The sequence below is a fragment of the Motacilla alba genome, chromosome 23 (genome assembly GCF_015832195.1).
Source record: "Motacilla alba alba isolate MOTALB_02 chromosome 23, Motacilla_alba_V1.0_pri, whole genome shotgun sequence".
NCBI lineage: Eukaryota > Metazoa > Chordata > Aves > Passeriformes > Motacillidae > Motacilla > Motacilla alba.
Genome location: NC_052038.1, coordinates 2,657,355 through 2,671,650, shown reverse-complemented (window position 1 = coordinate 2,671,650; position 14,296 = coordinate 2,657,355). Strand labels below are relative to the sequence as shown.

General features: G+C 43.1%; 1 protein-coding gene across 5 annotated transcripts in view; it reads left to right on the top strand.

Annotated features, from left to right (window-relative positions):
- Positions 1-203: 203 nt before the first annotated feature.
- RLF (RLF zinc finger) overlaps positions 204-14,296 on the top strand; it is a 40,177-nt gene continuing 26,084 nt past the window's right edge. For 2 of the 5 annotated variants that reach the window (XM_038160615.1, XM_038160616.1), the window contains exons 1-3: positions 204-428; positions 5,690-5,844; positions 11,843-11,924. In XM_038160615.1, the coding sequence (XP_038016543.1) occupies positions 219-428; positions 5,690-5,844; positions 11,843-11,924 (447 nt within the window). In that variant the 5' untranslated portion in view covers positions 204-218. Of the gene's footprint in view, positions 429-5,689; positions 5,845-11,842; positions 11,925-14,296 lie in introns of those variants that run through there. The other 3 variants (XM_038160619.1, XM_038160622.1, XM_038160617.1) reach the window with 3 other exon arrangements.

The window sequence follows — 14,296 nt, the reverse complement described above, 5'->3', positions numbered from 1 at the left end:
GAAGGGCCGCCACTCCCGGGCCGCGCCGCCGCCGCCGCCGCCGCCTCCCGGGGCCCGCCGGAGCCCTCACGGCGCGGGGGGGCGGAGCTGCAGCCGCCCCGGCCCCGCCCCTCCGCGCTGAGGGCCGCGCGCGCCGCCGCCGCCTCACGCGGGGGCGCGCCCGCTCCCCGCCCCGCGCCGCGTCACGTGCGCGCGTCACGTGAGGCCGTCCCTGGCCGATGAGGTCAGCGGCGCGTCACGTGACCGGTGCCTACGCGCAGTGGGGCCGGGCGCAGATGGCGGACGCGGAGGCCGAGGCGGCGGCGCGGCCGGAGGTGCCGCGGGTGGTGCCCGCGCTCCGCGCCCGCCTCTGGCAGCTGCAGACGGAGCTGCGCGAGCAGGAGGTCTCGGAGGCCTCGTCCCGAGCCTACTGCCGGGGCTTCTGCCAGGTAGGAGGCGGGCGGGGCGGGCCGCGGCGCGGGCGGCAGGCCGGCTGCGCGCAGCGGGGCTGCGGCGGGGCCGGCACGGCGGGGCCGGCACGGCGGGGCCCCCGCTCTGCCCCCGCTCTGCCCCCGCTCTCCCGGGGCTGGCGCTGCGCGGGGCTCGGGGCTCCGTGCCCGCCTGCCCGCGGGGCTGTGCGCGCCCTGCCGGGGGCGCCCCGGGGGCTCTGCGCCGCCGGCCCGGCGCCGGGGGCAGCGCTCGCCTTTGGGCCGCGGCATCGCTGTGCGCCGGGGCGTCCTGCGTGCTCGGCTGGGTGTCCGGGGCGGGCGGGCCCCGCCGCGTTTTCCCCGTGCAGCCTTGACTCGGTTCCGAGACCCCCGCTTGTCTGTTTCACTTGTCTCGGGATCAGATCTGTGTATTCGCCTTGTTGGAGATCTGCCGTGGCGTGCGAGGAGTGCTCGCTGGCCTGTAAGGGCCTACAGGGCCCTTGAGTCGCTGAATGAGCTGTGATTTGGCTACCTGGTCTTGAAATCTTGTTTAGTGCAAGCCAGGGGGAGAGCACCAATTTCTGAATCGAGGCCCTGAGCTCCAGAAGAAGAGCTGATCGTGATTAAAGCCACAGCGATGGAGATAACTCGTTCTTAAGTAACCTCTTCCAGTTGTTAGTTTCTGCTACCCTCACAGCGTCGTTTACTGTGAGCTCTAAGGTTGAGAAATTGTTGTTATGGTGCTGGGTTGGAGAGTTGTCCCTGTTGAGTCTGGAGAGAGTGTGGGTTTTAAAGTAAGAAAGAAAAAAATCTTTTTTCTAAGCTAGTTTACAACACCTCAGCTAATAAAGCTGTAGTGTTTGACTGATGAATGGTAAAATCAGAGAAAAAAGCTTGCTGGGTTGTCACAAATTATGGATAAGTGGTGTTACCCTTCACAGTCTTCCATTTTGCATCCGCAGGTTGTGTGCTGTGCCATACCATTCTGGGAGGATGTTTAGCTCCTCACTTACTGAAACAAGAGAATAAGTGTCCTTTCTTGGTTTCAAAGCTCTTTCAAGCTGCAGGGTGCAGCTGCATCCTGCTGTGTTTGTATCAAGTTCAGAATATGTGAGCTTGCACTGACGTGGAGCCTGCTACAATCCTGTCCACGCTCAGGATTTGCTGGAATGGTTTCCAGTGGTGTACATTGTGTCTGAACATTGAGACAAATATTCAGCTGACCCTTAATAGTGGCTGGCAGGATGATCTGTGTGGGTACATACCCAGTTTCCCAGATTAGTTGGGTACAGAAGAAGCTTTAGAGATACTTGACCAGTGGAGTGTTGAAAGACAGTTCTGCTACCTAAAAAAAACCCAACCAAAAACCAAAAAAAACAACAACAACCAAAAAACACCCCAAACCATGCCCCACAAATAATGTAGCCCTCTGGGTCCTTGTGCTATCATTGTAGTCTGGTTTAAAATGCTCTGATAGCACAGATAAAAATGGAAAAGGTTGGGTTTGAGTTGCCACCAGTCTGGGACTTTCTGGATTGTCATGCCTGGGCTCCAGGAGCTGCAGTGGGGGACATGGAACTGCTGGTCCATCCTGAGGCAGCTTCAACAGAGGATGAATTTGTGATGCCTTTGTGCACTCACACCACTGTAGCTGGGGTGTAATTTTATGTCTGGGTTTCTCCTGACAGGGGATGTTTGTGATAACTTCAATAACTTAAAGTCTGCCCATGAATTAAATTTAGGGAGTTCAATTTTGTATTAATTACTTGGAAGGTACCACTGATACCTTGCCATAAAGTTATTAAGCTGCAGCAAACTGTGCCTAAAAAGAAGCTGAATTTATCTGGGCTTAAGTTTGATTTTGGGAAGTAGCTGATGTAAAGAGAGCTGAAATGTTTCATGTTTGCCATCCTGTGAGTACAGCTGAGGCAGGGGCCTGGAAGTTGCTCTGTTTTGCTGTGGAAATCACCCTGGCTGTCAGGCAAACTGAACCAAATTAGGGAATTTCCTTTGCTTTGAGCTGTCTGAAGGCTGTTTTACTACTTGTAAACTTGTGCTGCTGTGCAGCCTTCCAGTAGCTCATACAGGGAGTGATGCTGGATGTCACAATTTCCTTGAAGATCCCTATTTTCAAGCAGGGAAATGGTACTGTTGTCCAGGATAACAAAACAAAGAAACTGCTGAAGCCTACGTAATGGTTGACTCTGCAGCTTTATATTGTATAGGCATTAATGCTTTGCACATTCACCTTGGGAAAAACTTTTGTTGTTTTTATTTTTTTGTGGAGAGCAGTATGTACCCAAACAGCCAGGTGGAACAACTGAGAGGAGTGTTTGAGGCTGTGCTGGCCTACCTAGGAAGAACAGTTTCCAGTGAAGGGGAGCTTGTAGGATGTCAAATCCCATCTGCCAGTGCCCAGCAGCTGTTGGCTTTCTGAAATTTTTGAAGATGATGTTGAGTGCAACAGATGTGGATAAGTAGACAAGAAAGTATTTTTCTGAAGAACTCTCAAAGCTGTACCAACAGGTCGGGAGACTTTGAGATCTTTGTCTTTAGAAAATTAAGGTTGTGAGGAAGTGCAGCTAAGCAGGTGTTCTGTCATTGCAGAGTGGAAACCTGTGCAGTGTGTTACACATTAGGGGGATGTGGTCCCTGCCCCTCTCACCCCATTTCCCCATCAGAGATGTTACTGGAATGGAAGAGGAGGATGGGATGAAGTGTAAATGGGTGTGTGTTAGCCAGACTTTTCATGTGTGAGTGCTCTCTCAGGTAATTATACTGTAAGGTAGTAATTGCTTCTGAATTGTTACCTGAGAATCCCCTCAACATGCAGGTTATCTAATTCTGTCAAGTTAATCATTTTCCCATAATAGTTTTCATATAGACTGCCAGGAGAAATCCACAGTGGACAACTAAACAACTGTTGCTTGTGAACTAGCACAAGGGCTTTGAAGAACCTCTCTAATACAGTTACTACATGTGGCTTATTTGTCAGTATGCTAATACTGATAGTGTCATAATGTTCCAAACTACAGATCCTTGAAGTCTAAGCTGTTCATAAATCTGTCACCTTGAAGCTGTTTTTTACACTGAAACCATTGTTTATGTGTTTGATAAGAAGTTTCTCATGAATGGTTACTCAGTGAATTTCTCATGCTAGCTTTAAGACTTTGATCCCAGTGCTCAGATTGCACTTGAGCAAGGCTGCAGTGTTTACTAGAAAATTTATTTCATCTTGGAAAGTATTCTGCTGTGTTTTATGGTTTACATAGACCAGGTAGTTCATGATCAAAGTGTCTGTCAAAATAATTGAGTACTAAATTTGGCTTTTTAAATAGATTGGTGTTAATGGATATATTGTTAGGAAAGTGCAGGGATTGGTATGTTTGATCTGTTTCTCTAGTCACTGTAATGGTAGTGTTACTGCTGGCTTTACTAAACAGCTGATTTATGATAGTCATCACTTGACTCTCTCTGGGAATTGCAGCTTGACAGTCTTTGAATGTGATTTAATGCTACAAAGCAATGTATGATTTGAGTTACATTATCAAATCCATTAATCTGTTAAATAAACTTGATGACTGGTATTACCATTACCTGCTGCAGCTAATGATATTTGTGCTGTGCTCAAGGATGATTTCTGCAAACTTCCAATTCCCCACCCCCAGCTTAAGCTTTTATAACTGTTAATATTATGTGGGGTTTTGGGAAAGTTTGTAACTTCCTTTCACCCAGAAGTTCTGTTCATGAATTGTTGGAGAACAATCCACAAAACAGCATATTACTGATTCTTAGATTTATTTTTTATAGATTTCTGAAGTGTAGCAGTGATTCTGCTAGTTGGATTGTTTTTAGGTTAGGACTAATATAGTGCAGCTGTATCACTGATGTAACATTGGGTACTGACCATTGTTTCCTGCTCTGATGGAGGGTAGGTTTTGGTCATTATTATGACTGCTTGTGGTTTTTGCAAGCTTGTGGTAGGGTTTGTTCCACAGTGTGCTGTTTCCATTCACCTTCTGATAAGATCATGTGGGGTTTTTTTAAAGGTGTTAAAATAAGTTTGTTGTGTCAGAGTCACAACTTAAAGTGATTTGAAAGCTGATATGGCCTCACCATCCTTGTAAGGACAATCTAAGTTGTTTTGAATGGTAGGGCAAAGCATTCTGAACTGCTTTTTTTCCCCCATGCAGTCTTACAGAATTCTCAGAATCACTGGGTTGGAAGAGACCTTAACATTGAGTCCAACTCATCCCCTAACACCTCAACTAAACCATGGTGTCATATCCAGTCCAGTCTTTTTTAAACACATCCAGGGATGCTGACTCCACCACCTCCCTGGGCAGGCCGAGTCTTGGCCCTAAGGATTCCAAAAAGCACAGCCTCCTTCACTGGTTTTGTTTTCTTTGCAGCTGGCTTTAACCAAGGTTGTTACCTTGTTTAGTCTAGGCAGAGTACCACCAGGCAGAGGGAGCTGGTAAGTACTCAGCATCACTGCTCTGGAGGTGTAGGAGGGTGTTCAGGGAAGGGCTGTTCCTTGTGAAACGAGGTGTCCTCAGCTCAGTGCCCCCCTTGCTCTCAAATTGTGCCTCATAGCACAGCATGGTAGTGTAGGTACCTTTTATAAACTTTGGGATGTGCTGCTGTTGTCCCTGTGTTGATGTGATTTCTGTTAAAGCTGGCTAGATTTTCTATTGCTGCTTTAGTACCGTGCTCAGGTAATGTGGGATTGCTGTGGCCAAGGAGTAAAATCTGGGGTAATTTTGTGTTTGGCAAATGCCTACATAATGATCTGATCTGGGTTTTGGATCCCTTTCTGGTGGTTTCATGTTTGCTGTGTGGGTAATGTATGGATGTTTAAAGCACTCCACCTGTAGTAATGTTCTTAATCTTGAGTTTCTGCCTATTTTTGGTGCATTCTCACTAGTCATAAAGATTCCAGTGGTTCTGTCTCCATGGTAGTTGTACAAAAGGAGCTAAGTGTAGGACTTCTCCCTGAATTTTCTACTTAATAGCTCACATTTCTGCCAATTGCATCTAGCTTTCTCCCCAGTAGAAATTCCGATAACTTTATCAAGATAATAAGCTAAATAAAAATATATTTAAATGAAATGGAGACTTTCTGTTGAGATGAAAAGCTGTCACTTGAAATTCTTCTTCAGAGTAAAAATTTCTCACTTCCAGAATGATTCCACTGTACGTGTCTGATATTGTGTATTGATGCTTGTTTTTAAGCCAAAGTGTGTTATGAGAGCTTCTAATGATACCTCATTTTGTTTCAGACACTGCTCCAGTATGCTGGCAGTCGGGGTGCATCGGAACATATTTTACCTTTTTTGGAAGTGTATCGAATCTCCATCCAAAGCTTTGCTAATGCAAGACCTTACTTGACTACAGAATGTGAAGATGTTCTTTTGGTACTTGGCAGGCTAGTGCTGTAAGTTTTAAGTTGGTATATTAATTTTTTTTTTGTTTTAAAAGGAACTGCACTTTATAAATTAAAGGGCAAGCTGTTGAAATTGTTTATTGCTTAATTTGACAGCTATGTTTGCAATTTATCTAGTACATTTAGTACATTTTTAATTATACCACAAAAATGTATTTGAGCATTTAATTAATTAACGTGGACAAGTTCTTTATTCTTCTGTATTTGGATAATCATTTAGGTATTAGGAGCGTTCTGTTCTTTCTTAAAACATTCTGCAAGTGTTATTTTCTGTAGAAGAAGCTTAGTGTAGTACTCATTAAAAAGAAGCTTCAGTGTTAGACTTTCACACATGGATTAGAAAACCTGTGTCCCTTGCTCTGCAGTTGCAGCTCTGTGTGTCCTGTCCCCTCTAGTGCAGGGGCATTTTGAATGTGTCCCTTGTTGAAAGGACAAGCTGATTTGTGTTCATGGCAGCCTGAGCTGTGCTGTAAGATTGCAAAGCAGACTAGACATGACTTAAAGCACAGCAATTCCTGGAACAGGATAGAGAACATTTACAGTCCATCAGCTGAATTGGGATAACTTGTCGTTCCTCAAAGTCTGTCCTAAGTGCAAAGCAGCTTTTTGTCATTGAAGAGCTCAGACTGAGGGCTTTTCTGTGCCCTGGGGTATAATCAGTATAACCTGAGAACAGTAAGGTGATCTGCTGGTCGTTCCTTGCCTGATGAGGTTTTATCTGAGGAGGGAGGGTGAGATCTAGAACCTTGAATATGAAGATCATCATAGAATAAAAGCAATTCTGTGACAGTTTTTGGGTTTTTTGTTATCAGTCTCTGACTTGTTTTGTGGTCTGAACTTGGTTATTCTCTTCAAGATGGAATTTAGCAGCGAACTCTTTGGGCAAATGCTTTATTTTGTAATGGACTGACTTGCAATATAAATGAACAGCTCAGAACCAGATTATCTCCAAATGATACCTTGAATTATCTTCTTTTTAATTGTGAGAAATATGTGAACTAGGAGTGGTTTTGGGTTTTTTGAAAACATGTGAAATCAGGAGAAGTGTGTCTTAGGTTCTTACAGTGGAAACCTAGGACTTTAACTACATTTACCTGGTACATGACACACATTTTTGGCAAAGTATCTTCATTGCTTTTTCAGACTGTCCCCTGAAGAATACAGTATTATTGTCTTCATCATACTGTCTTTAATTACCTTGTGTATTTTGTTGTTTCCTACTTAAGTAATTTTAAAAGTTTGTTTGTAAGGCACCTCTACTTGGACTATTTTCTGTATATTTTGCCACTGTTATGTATCTTGGGGTGTAAATCCCAGTTCTTTATCAAAATTGCTTTTCTCTTGTTGGGAAATATCAGAATATTCTGCTTTTGCTAATATGGTTTTTTCCATCTTTTGGGGGGGGAGGAGTTTTTTGTAGCCTGTATATTCAGAAAACTTCGTGTTAGAGGACAGTAGAAAAGCTGACTTGCTGAAATCTCCTCTTTCTTGTAATGATTACATTTGAAAGGAATCTAAAGAATGAGAAATACAAAGAGTGAGGTGGAAGATAAGGAGGATAATGGCATACCCGAATTAACTCTCCCACAGTTTCTCTTTTTCATAAGTTTCCAAGGGAGTGTGAGAGAAGTTAGGGCAGGGAATTAAAGATAAAAATTGAGGTTCCATGAGGGAGGAAGACTGTTGCCTAGTTAGGGAGATGAAAACATACTGTTCCCATGTAACTGGGATTTTTGAGGAGACAGTTGGGTTACCCGCAGCAATCATACACGCTGTGTTTTCAGACTGGAACCTTGACTCGAAGTGAAATGAGCAAATCTACTGTTTCAATCCTATTGAAATCCTCCTTCCCTTCCAACATTCCTCCTGGAGAAGAGGAAAAGAACTTCCTCTTCCTGACTTCCTTCTCAGCAGTGAGGCAGTAAGAGCAAATCTCAGTGTGCTGTGATTTCCCTGCTGCCTGCTGGGGTCCTTTTTGTGTCCACAGTGCAGCTGACATGGTGGAGGGACTGTGTCTCCCATAAAACACGGTGCTCATGCAGTGGGAGCTATTGTTGGTCCACTGTCCAACCTTAGGAAACAAAGGAAAGCTTGGAGTGCTCTTGTAGATTGCAGATGTGACAAACGATTGGGGGTGTGTGGGTGGGAAACAGGAATGTCCTTTGTGGCCATGGAGTGACGTACCTGCTTTGCTCTAGTGGAGCTTGGACAGGTTGTTCTCACAGCCCCAAAGCACAGTGCATTCCCCTCAGCCCCCAGTATTACTATTGCAAAGGTGTTGCCTCTGTAGAAGAATTCCTAAAGAATCAGCCATATCAGAGGTGCCTTTCACTGACGGTCAGTTAGCTGGCTCTCCTCGTGAATCTCAGGAGACCCTTGAAGCTGGTGATGCACTCAAGCTTCTGTGAGTGCTTTATTTCTGAGGCTGCTGTGAGGGAGAAGGTGTCATGTTGCCAGCAGTATGAACATTTTACTTCTATCTGAAAATGGTTTATTTGATTCTAAGATTAATAGATTAAAATTTTTGGTCATAAGTCACATGGTGTTTGCCAGTAACTAAGATTTAACTGCTTTCCACTTTCTCCTGTGTGCTGTGATGGCGCTGAACTGAAAGGGAATTTACCACTTCTACAACTTTGAGAAGGTGTTAGTATGGTTTTTTCCAACCATAAAAAGTGAAAGGAGGTTTGAATGCCATCAGGTTTAAGAAGCAAAACTGTGTTGAACCAATCAGACCAGTCTGCCTCAAGCTTGGAGCTCTAGCTCACCTGTGGAATTATTATTATTATTATTATTATTATTATTATTATTATTATTATTATTATTATTATTATTATTATTATTATTATTCTGGCAGATGTTGTTCCAGGAAGAGTATGCTTGCTTCCCTCAGCACTCTGGGGGCAGGCACAGGTGACACTGAGCTGTTTGTGTCATAAAGCCCTGCTCAGCCTAATCCAGTGCTGCAGCTTGATTCACTAGCTTGCTTTTACCACTCTGCTGTCCATCATTAAGAGCTAATTCAACTCCTAATAAGCACAGGATAATTCCTGGCAACAAGTGAGCAATGCATGCTGATACTCCAATGTATAATGAGTCATTTTTCTGTCTCTGAGGAGATTAGCATAGAAAAGTGTTCTAATACAATCTAATGATGAACAGAGGTCTGAAAGGTTTTAAAATTTAATTTTAAAGTTTCTGTGAATGAGGTGTAACCAAAATGAGGTATTACTGAAAAATTATGTGCAAATAATATGTTGGGTTTTGCATAGAATTATTTGTTCCAAAATAAATTTATACCTAAGACACCTTTTCTTAAAAGATATTTTGCAGTTGAGTGTTTCAGATGGATAACATTTTTTTTCTAATAATGTAAACATTCAAGCATCCATTACAATTGTGATTGAAGTTTAGAATTGAGTTTTGTATAGGCAGGCATTGTGACAGGACTGCTGCAGTAGGGCTGGGAAGGCTTGACTTCATGGCATGATCCTGGTATTGAGGTTTGTGGCCGAGCCATGATGTGTAAACTCCATTTGGTTGCGTTGCAATAAAGAGGGCAGTGGGATTTCAGGGACAGAGTGTTTCAGTGTGTTTTAAAGTATTGTATAATAAGGACCAGAAGAAAGAATTAAGCTAAATAGTGTGTTGTCCCCCTTGGCAGTGGGAGGTTTTTATGCACCTGTGTGTTTGAATCAATTCTTACAAAAAAAACTTAGTTAATTGACTTAGAATTCTAATTATTCTTCTGCCAAGGAAATTGTGATTGGAATATCCTGGATATTACTTTTACAGTTGTGCTGTAAGTTGTTTTATGTGGTAGCTTATAATCTGGAGCTCCAGATTTCTTAGGGAATGACTTCCAGACCAGAGTTCTCTGTGTTGGGATCCTGAGAAGAACTTGAAGACTTGCAGCAAAAGAACTTTTCTGTTCGGGTTCAGATCAGTCCTGTGTTACAGACAGTAACTCTGGAGGCATAAATGAAATCCTCTTGTCTTCCTAGACTGCCTCACTCTGTATACACAGTGCCTTGAAAATGTAATTGCAGATTTTTTCACTGTCCAAGTAGCAACTTATAGGCTTAAGTTTAGAAAAATGATGTTTAAAAGCTTGCTTTGTCATTTTGTTCAAGTCTATTATATTACATAACAAATATCATAGATACTGAAAAGAAATGTTCTAGAAAATGTAATCCCAGGAGTTGAAAGTGGACATAGGTAGGATTAATTGACTAAGTCTGAAAGTGAGGTGTGCATCAAAAGACTGTACAAAAGCACATTGACCATGAAGTTTGCAAATGTGTTACTGGGTGTGGAGTCTGTGTGGCTTGGATGAGAACAGAACACATACCTGGGGATTTGCTCAGTTGGTTGGTTTGTTGACTTTTTTTTTGATTGGGAGTTTTTGTTGGTTTTCTTGTTTTGTTGGGTTTTTCAAATTTTAGGGGGTTTTATGTTTAAATAGAGTTCAGGTGTTTCATAAAGTTCATTTTGATGGTCTGTTAGCAACTACCTGGGTCTAAACATTTGGGCTGGTGAATTAACTTGTACTGCCGAGTTGGACTAGAAGGCAAAACGAAGTCCTGGTTATTTTATTGAGACCTGTGACAGTGGGAATGTCTGGTGGTCCTGTTGCCAGCTTTTTCATCAGCAGCAAAGTCTCATGCCTAATGGTGTGAATAACGATGGAATGACAGTGGTGAAGCCTCTTGTATTTTCTGCCAATCTAATAAAAGTGCTTAGAGCTTTTTGCAGCAACCTCTATTTCAAGGAACCAGGGTTGGGAGTGAACTCAAATGTATGAAATGTGAAAAGCATGGCCAGATACTTATTCAGTATTCATCCATTTGGTCTTTTCAATGTATCTGGCTGCTGAATCTGGCTAGAAACGAGTAGGCATAGCATTTGGTAGGTAACTGTTCAATGCATCTATCAGAAGTCAGGAGGAAGATGGACATTCTTTTTGAGTACTAAGAAAATCTGAAACTCCTGTTTGCTTTATAATCATCTCTTCCACTTGCCCAAGCTCAGTTCTTCTGTCTAAGATTGAATGTGTTGCCCAATCATTCTTCTGTTTAATATTTGAGAGAGAATGTTTTGAAGAAAAAGTAGCAAGAATTGAAACTATTTAACAGTGTAGGTGTAGCTTATAAAAAAGCTTGTAGTGCTTTTTTTATAGGTGGTGCCCTAGATTAGTTTTCTTTCCTTATATTATCACAATTTATGAAAACACTTCTGCTGTATGTAAGTCTTGTGAATCTCTAGGCAGAGTGTCGTGGTTAACACTTTTATTTTGACTGGGTCTAATTGTTCAGTAGGGTTTTAGGCAGTCCTGTGTTCTGTACAAGGCTGGATAGCTCCTGTTTGAGAACAAGACAGGCAGCGGTCCTGCCATGGCAGGTTGCAGCGTGTGCTGTAGGTGTTGGAAGGCTCCCCAGTTGGTATCAAAGGCTCAGAAGGTGTTTCTAGGTGCTGATGCTCTCTTGACATATCTTATCCAGATCCCTTTTGGTGCTGATGCACGTGTCTTCTGCCAAGCTGTTTCTTAGGGGTTTTTTTTCTTATCTGTGTCAGTGCTGAAATGTTGAGTTAGGTGAAGCTGGTTTTCATTCTCCCTCTAGGCAGAGACCATGCTGGACTCCAGTGAGCTTTATTTAGAATGGTTGTTAGGCTTCCTTTGAGAAGAAACAGTAGAATTCTGTGATGCAGTGTTGCTGAGCTACATTCAGTGGACTATCTTTATGATAAGAGTAGCTGCAATCTTAAATTAGAGAGATTGCACGTAGTAAAAGGAGCACTGTTTCCATATGATGAATCATGCCTGATTTACAGGCTGTTTCAGGCCTTTAATTGATTTGCACAGTCTAACATGTTTCAGTGTTACTGTCATTGCTTAGCTGAATACTGAGTAGTATGTGCCAGAAATGTTATTTAATGTAACAAGAGAATGTGTTCAGGTAGCTTGTTTACTTGCCTTTTGCTTTTCCAGGAGTTGTTTTGAGCTACTGCTTTCAATTCCTGAAAGTGAATTGCCACATGAGGTGTGGTTAGGATTCCATCAATCCATTCAGGTAAGTGTTCTGAATTTCTTTTTTGCAATTTGCATATTAAAAAAAAAGGAAAAAAAGCTGCAGTTGTATTCCTTCTCTTCTACCCTTCCCCTGAGTTCCACTTGTCCTGCATTGCTGTTACCTAGGCAGCAAGAATTTCTGAGCAGCAGAAGTCTGACTGCAGCAACCGTGCTGGGAGTCTAAAGGCCCAGGAGCATATTTATAACCACAGGCTGATGGCAGCTTAAGCAAGAGAGCCTCAGTGAGTCTTGATTGAATGGTTTGTCTGAGAGACAGACCGAGTTAAATGGAGTGATTTAACAGCTCTGAAACATGGCTTTGATGATAAAAGAGCTTTTGTGGAGGCCTGAGTGGCAGGTTAGTGTCTGTACCTGATTTGAGAGGGGTGGAAATGGTAGGGCAGGTCTTTGGACCAGGTGGTTCTTAGAAGTGTTTCTTCATGGGTGGTGCTGAAGTAAGCTCATACTACAACACTGCTACACTCAAATCAAGATGGCTAATGCAGATTGTGTAGGAAGAAGAGATGTGTTCTGGATTTTAGTCTGGAGGTAGTAGCTAGCTGTCTGCAGGAGCTGGTGTTCCTCTTGGAGCAGAAAGACAGGAGTGGTATTGTTGTATTCGTATTGATGGGCCCTTCCAGCAGCAGGGACTGCTCTGTTTCTGCCGTTGCCTCTTCTGGTTTAGCTCTGACTGGGGAAGTTGGAAGCTAATCTCAGTTATAAGTTACTGAAGTGAGGATCTTGGCAGGAAATAGTTGGAAGTGACTTAGCTCTTGCAGCTGTCTTTATTGCATGACCTTATACCCCTTTGACTGGGGATTTTCTCAGTCCCTGAGGCTTGGCTACTGCTGCATTAGCTCTGAAGATGCTAGTACTGAGCTTCTATTTTTGTTTTCCCTGCAGTCAAGGAGACAAGAGGTGTGAAAACTTTTCAGTAGGCTGAAGATGAATAAACCTGTCACTTCAAACTGAGAGAAGCAGTCTAGCAGAGCTTTGTAGTCCTGCTAGTAGCAGAAGGGACAGAGATGGTCTGTGCTTGACTAAGTCCAGATGTACAGAAACCTCCTTTTCCTGAAATATCATGGAATATTTACTGTCGTGAAACAGTTGTGTGTGGCATGTACTTGGTAGTAGAAAGAAGTGCAGTTTGAATAGTTTAAATGCTATTGCCTTAGCAGTGACAAGGATCTGTCCTTCCTTTTGAGTGCACAGGTCCTGTGACTCCCTTAGTGACTGTAACAGAGCACAATGAGCATGGCAGCACTCCAGAGCCAGGTTTGAAGGTGCAGCAGTTCATTTTGACAGTGCCCACCTATGCTGTCTGTTTGGCTGTTGGCCAAAGGCTGGGCCTTGCTCCCAACCCCTTCATTTGTGGGGGTGCCACAGATAAGGGTGGTCAGCCACAGTTTCATCTTTTATGTTAGGGCTGATGCAAGGCGTTGAAACTTAATGTTTCCAAAGTAACTTTTCTTTAATTTACTAATACAGTCATTTAGAGTAAAGAGGAGTGAATCAGAATCACAGAGTACCAGGTTGAAAGGACCTCAAGGATCATCTGGTCCAACCTTTCTCGGACAAAGGCAGGGTCTAGACAAGATAGTCCATCACCCTGTCCACCCTGTCCAGCTGAATCTTTAAATTGTCCAGTGTTGGAGAATACACCACTTCCCTGGGGAGATTATTGCAGTGGCTGAATCTTCTCATTATGAAAAATTTCCTTTGCTGTCCAATCAGAATTTCCCCAGGAGTAACTTGTACCCATTACCCCATGTCTTTTCCATGTGAGTTACTGTAAAAAGGGAGTATCCACTGATTTTTGTAGCTACCTATTACATACTGGAAGATGGTGATAAGGTCTCCCCTAAGCCTTGTGATCTTATCTTTTACTAAAAGGCAAATATGTTTGTGACTGAGATGGCCTAGACCTGAAACAAGATGTTTGGAATATGGGAGGGCATATACAGGCTTTTTTTCTTTATAGCAGAGTTACAGTGCAGCTCTAGAAGTTGCTAGCTTTTACCTGGAGGGATCTGCAAGGAGAATTCTTGTTACCAAGTTTAGTGATTTCTATGATGTAACAGATCTGTGCATTTCTAGGATTTTGAAATGAGTAATTTGACTTTGATATGCCTGTCAATAGAGAGCTGATTTTTACTCTGAAATGGCTCTGTTTATGCTGAATATGTTGGAAGAGAGCTGTTAAAATGGTAGAAGGGTGGGGTGTTCCACTCGTAAGAGGGAAAGAGCATCCAAGATTTGTAAACCCCTGTGGCCTTAAGAATCTACAGAAGTCAGAGGATGCACAAAACCAAAATTTTATTAGTAAACTACATGCTTGGATGAGAATTGGTGTGTTAGTGCTTTACCTCCATG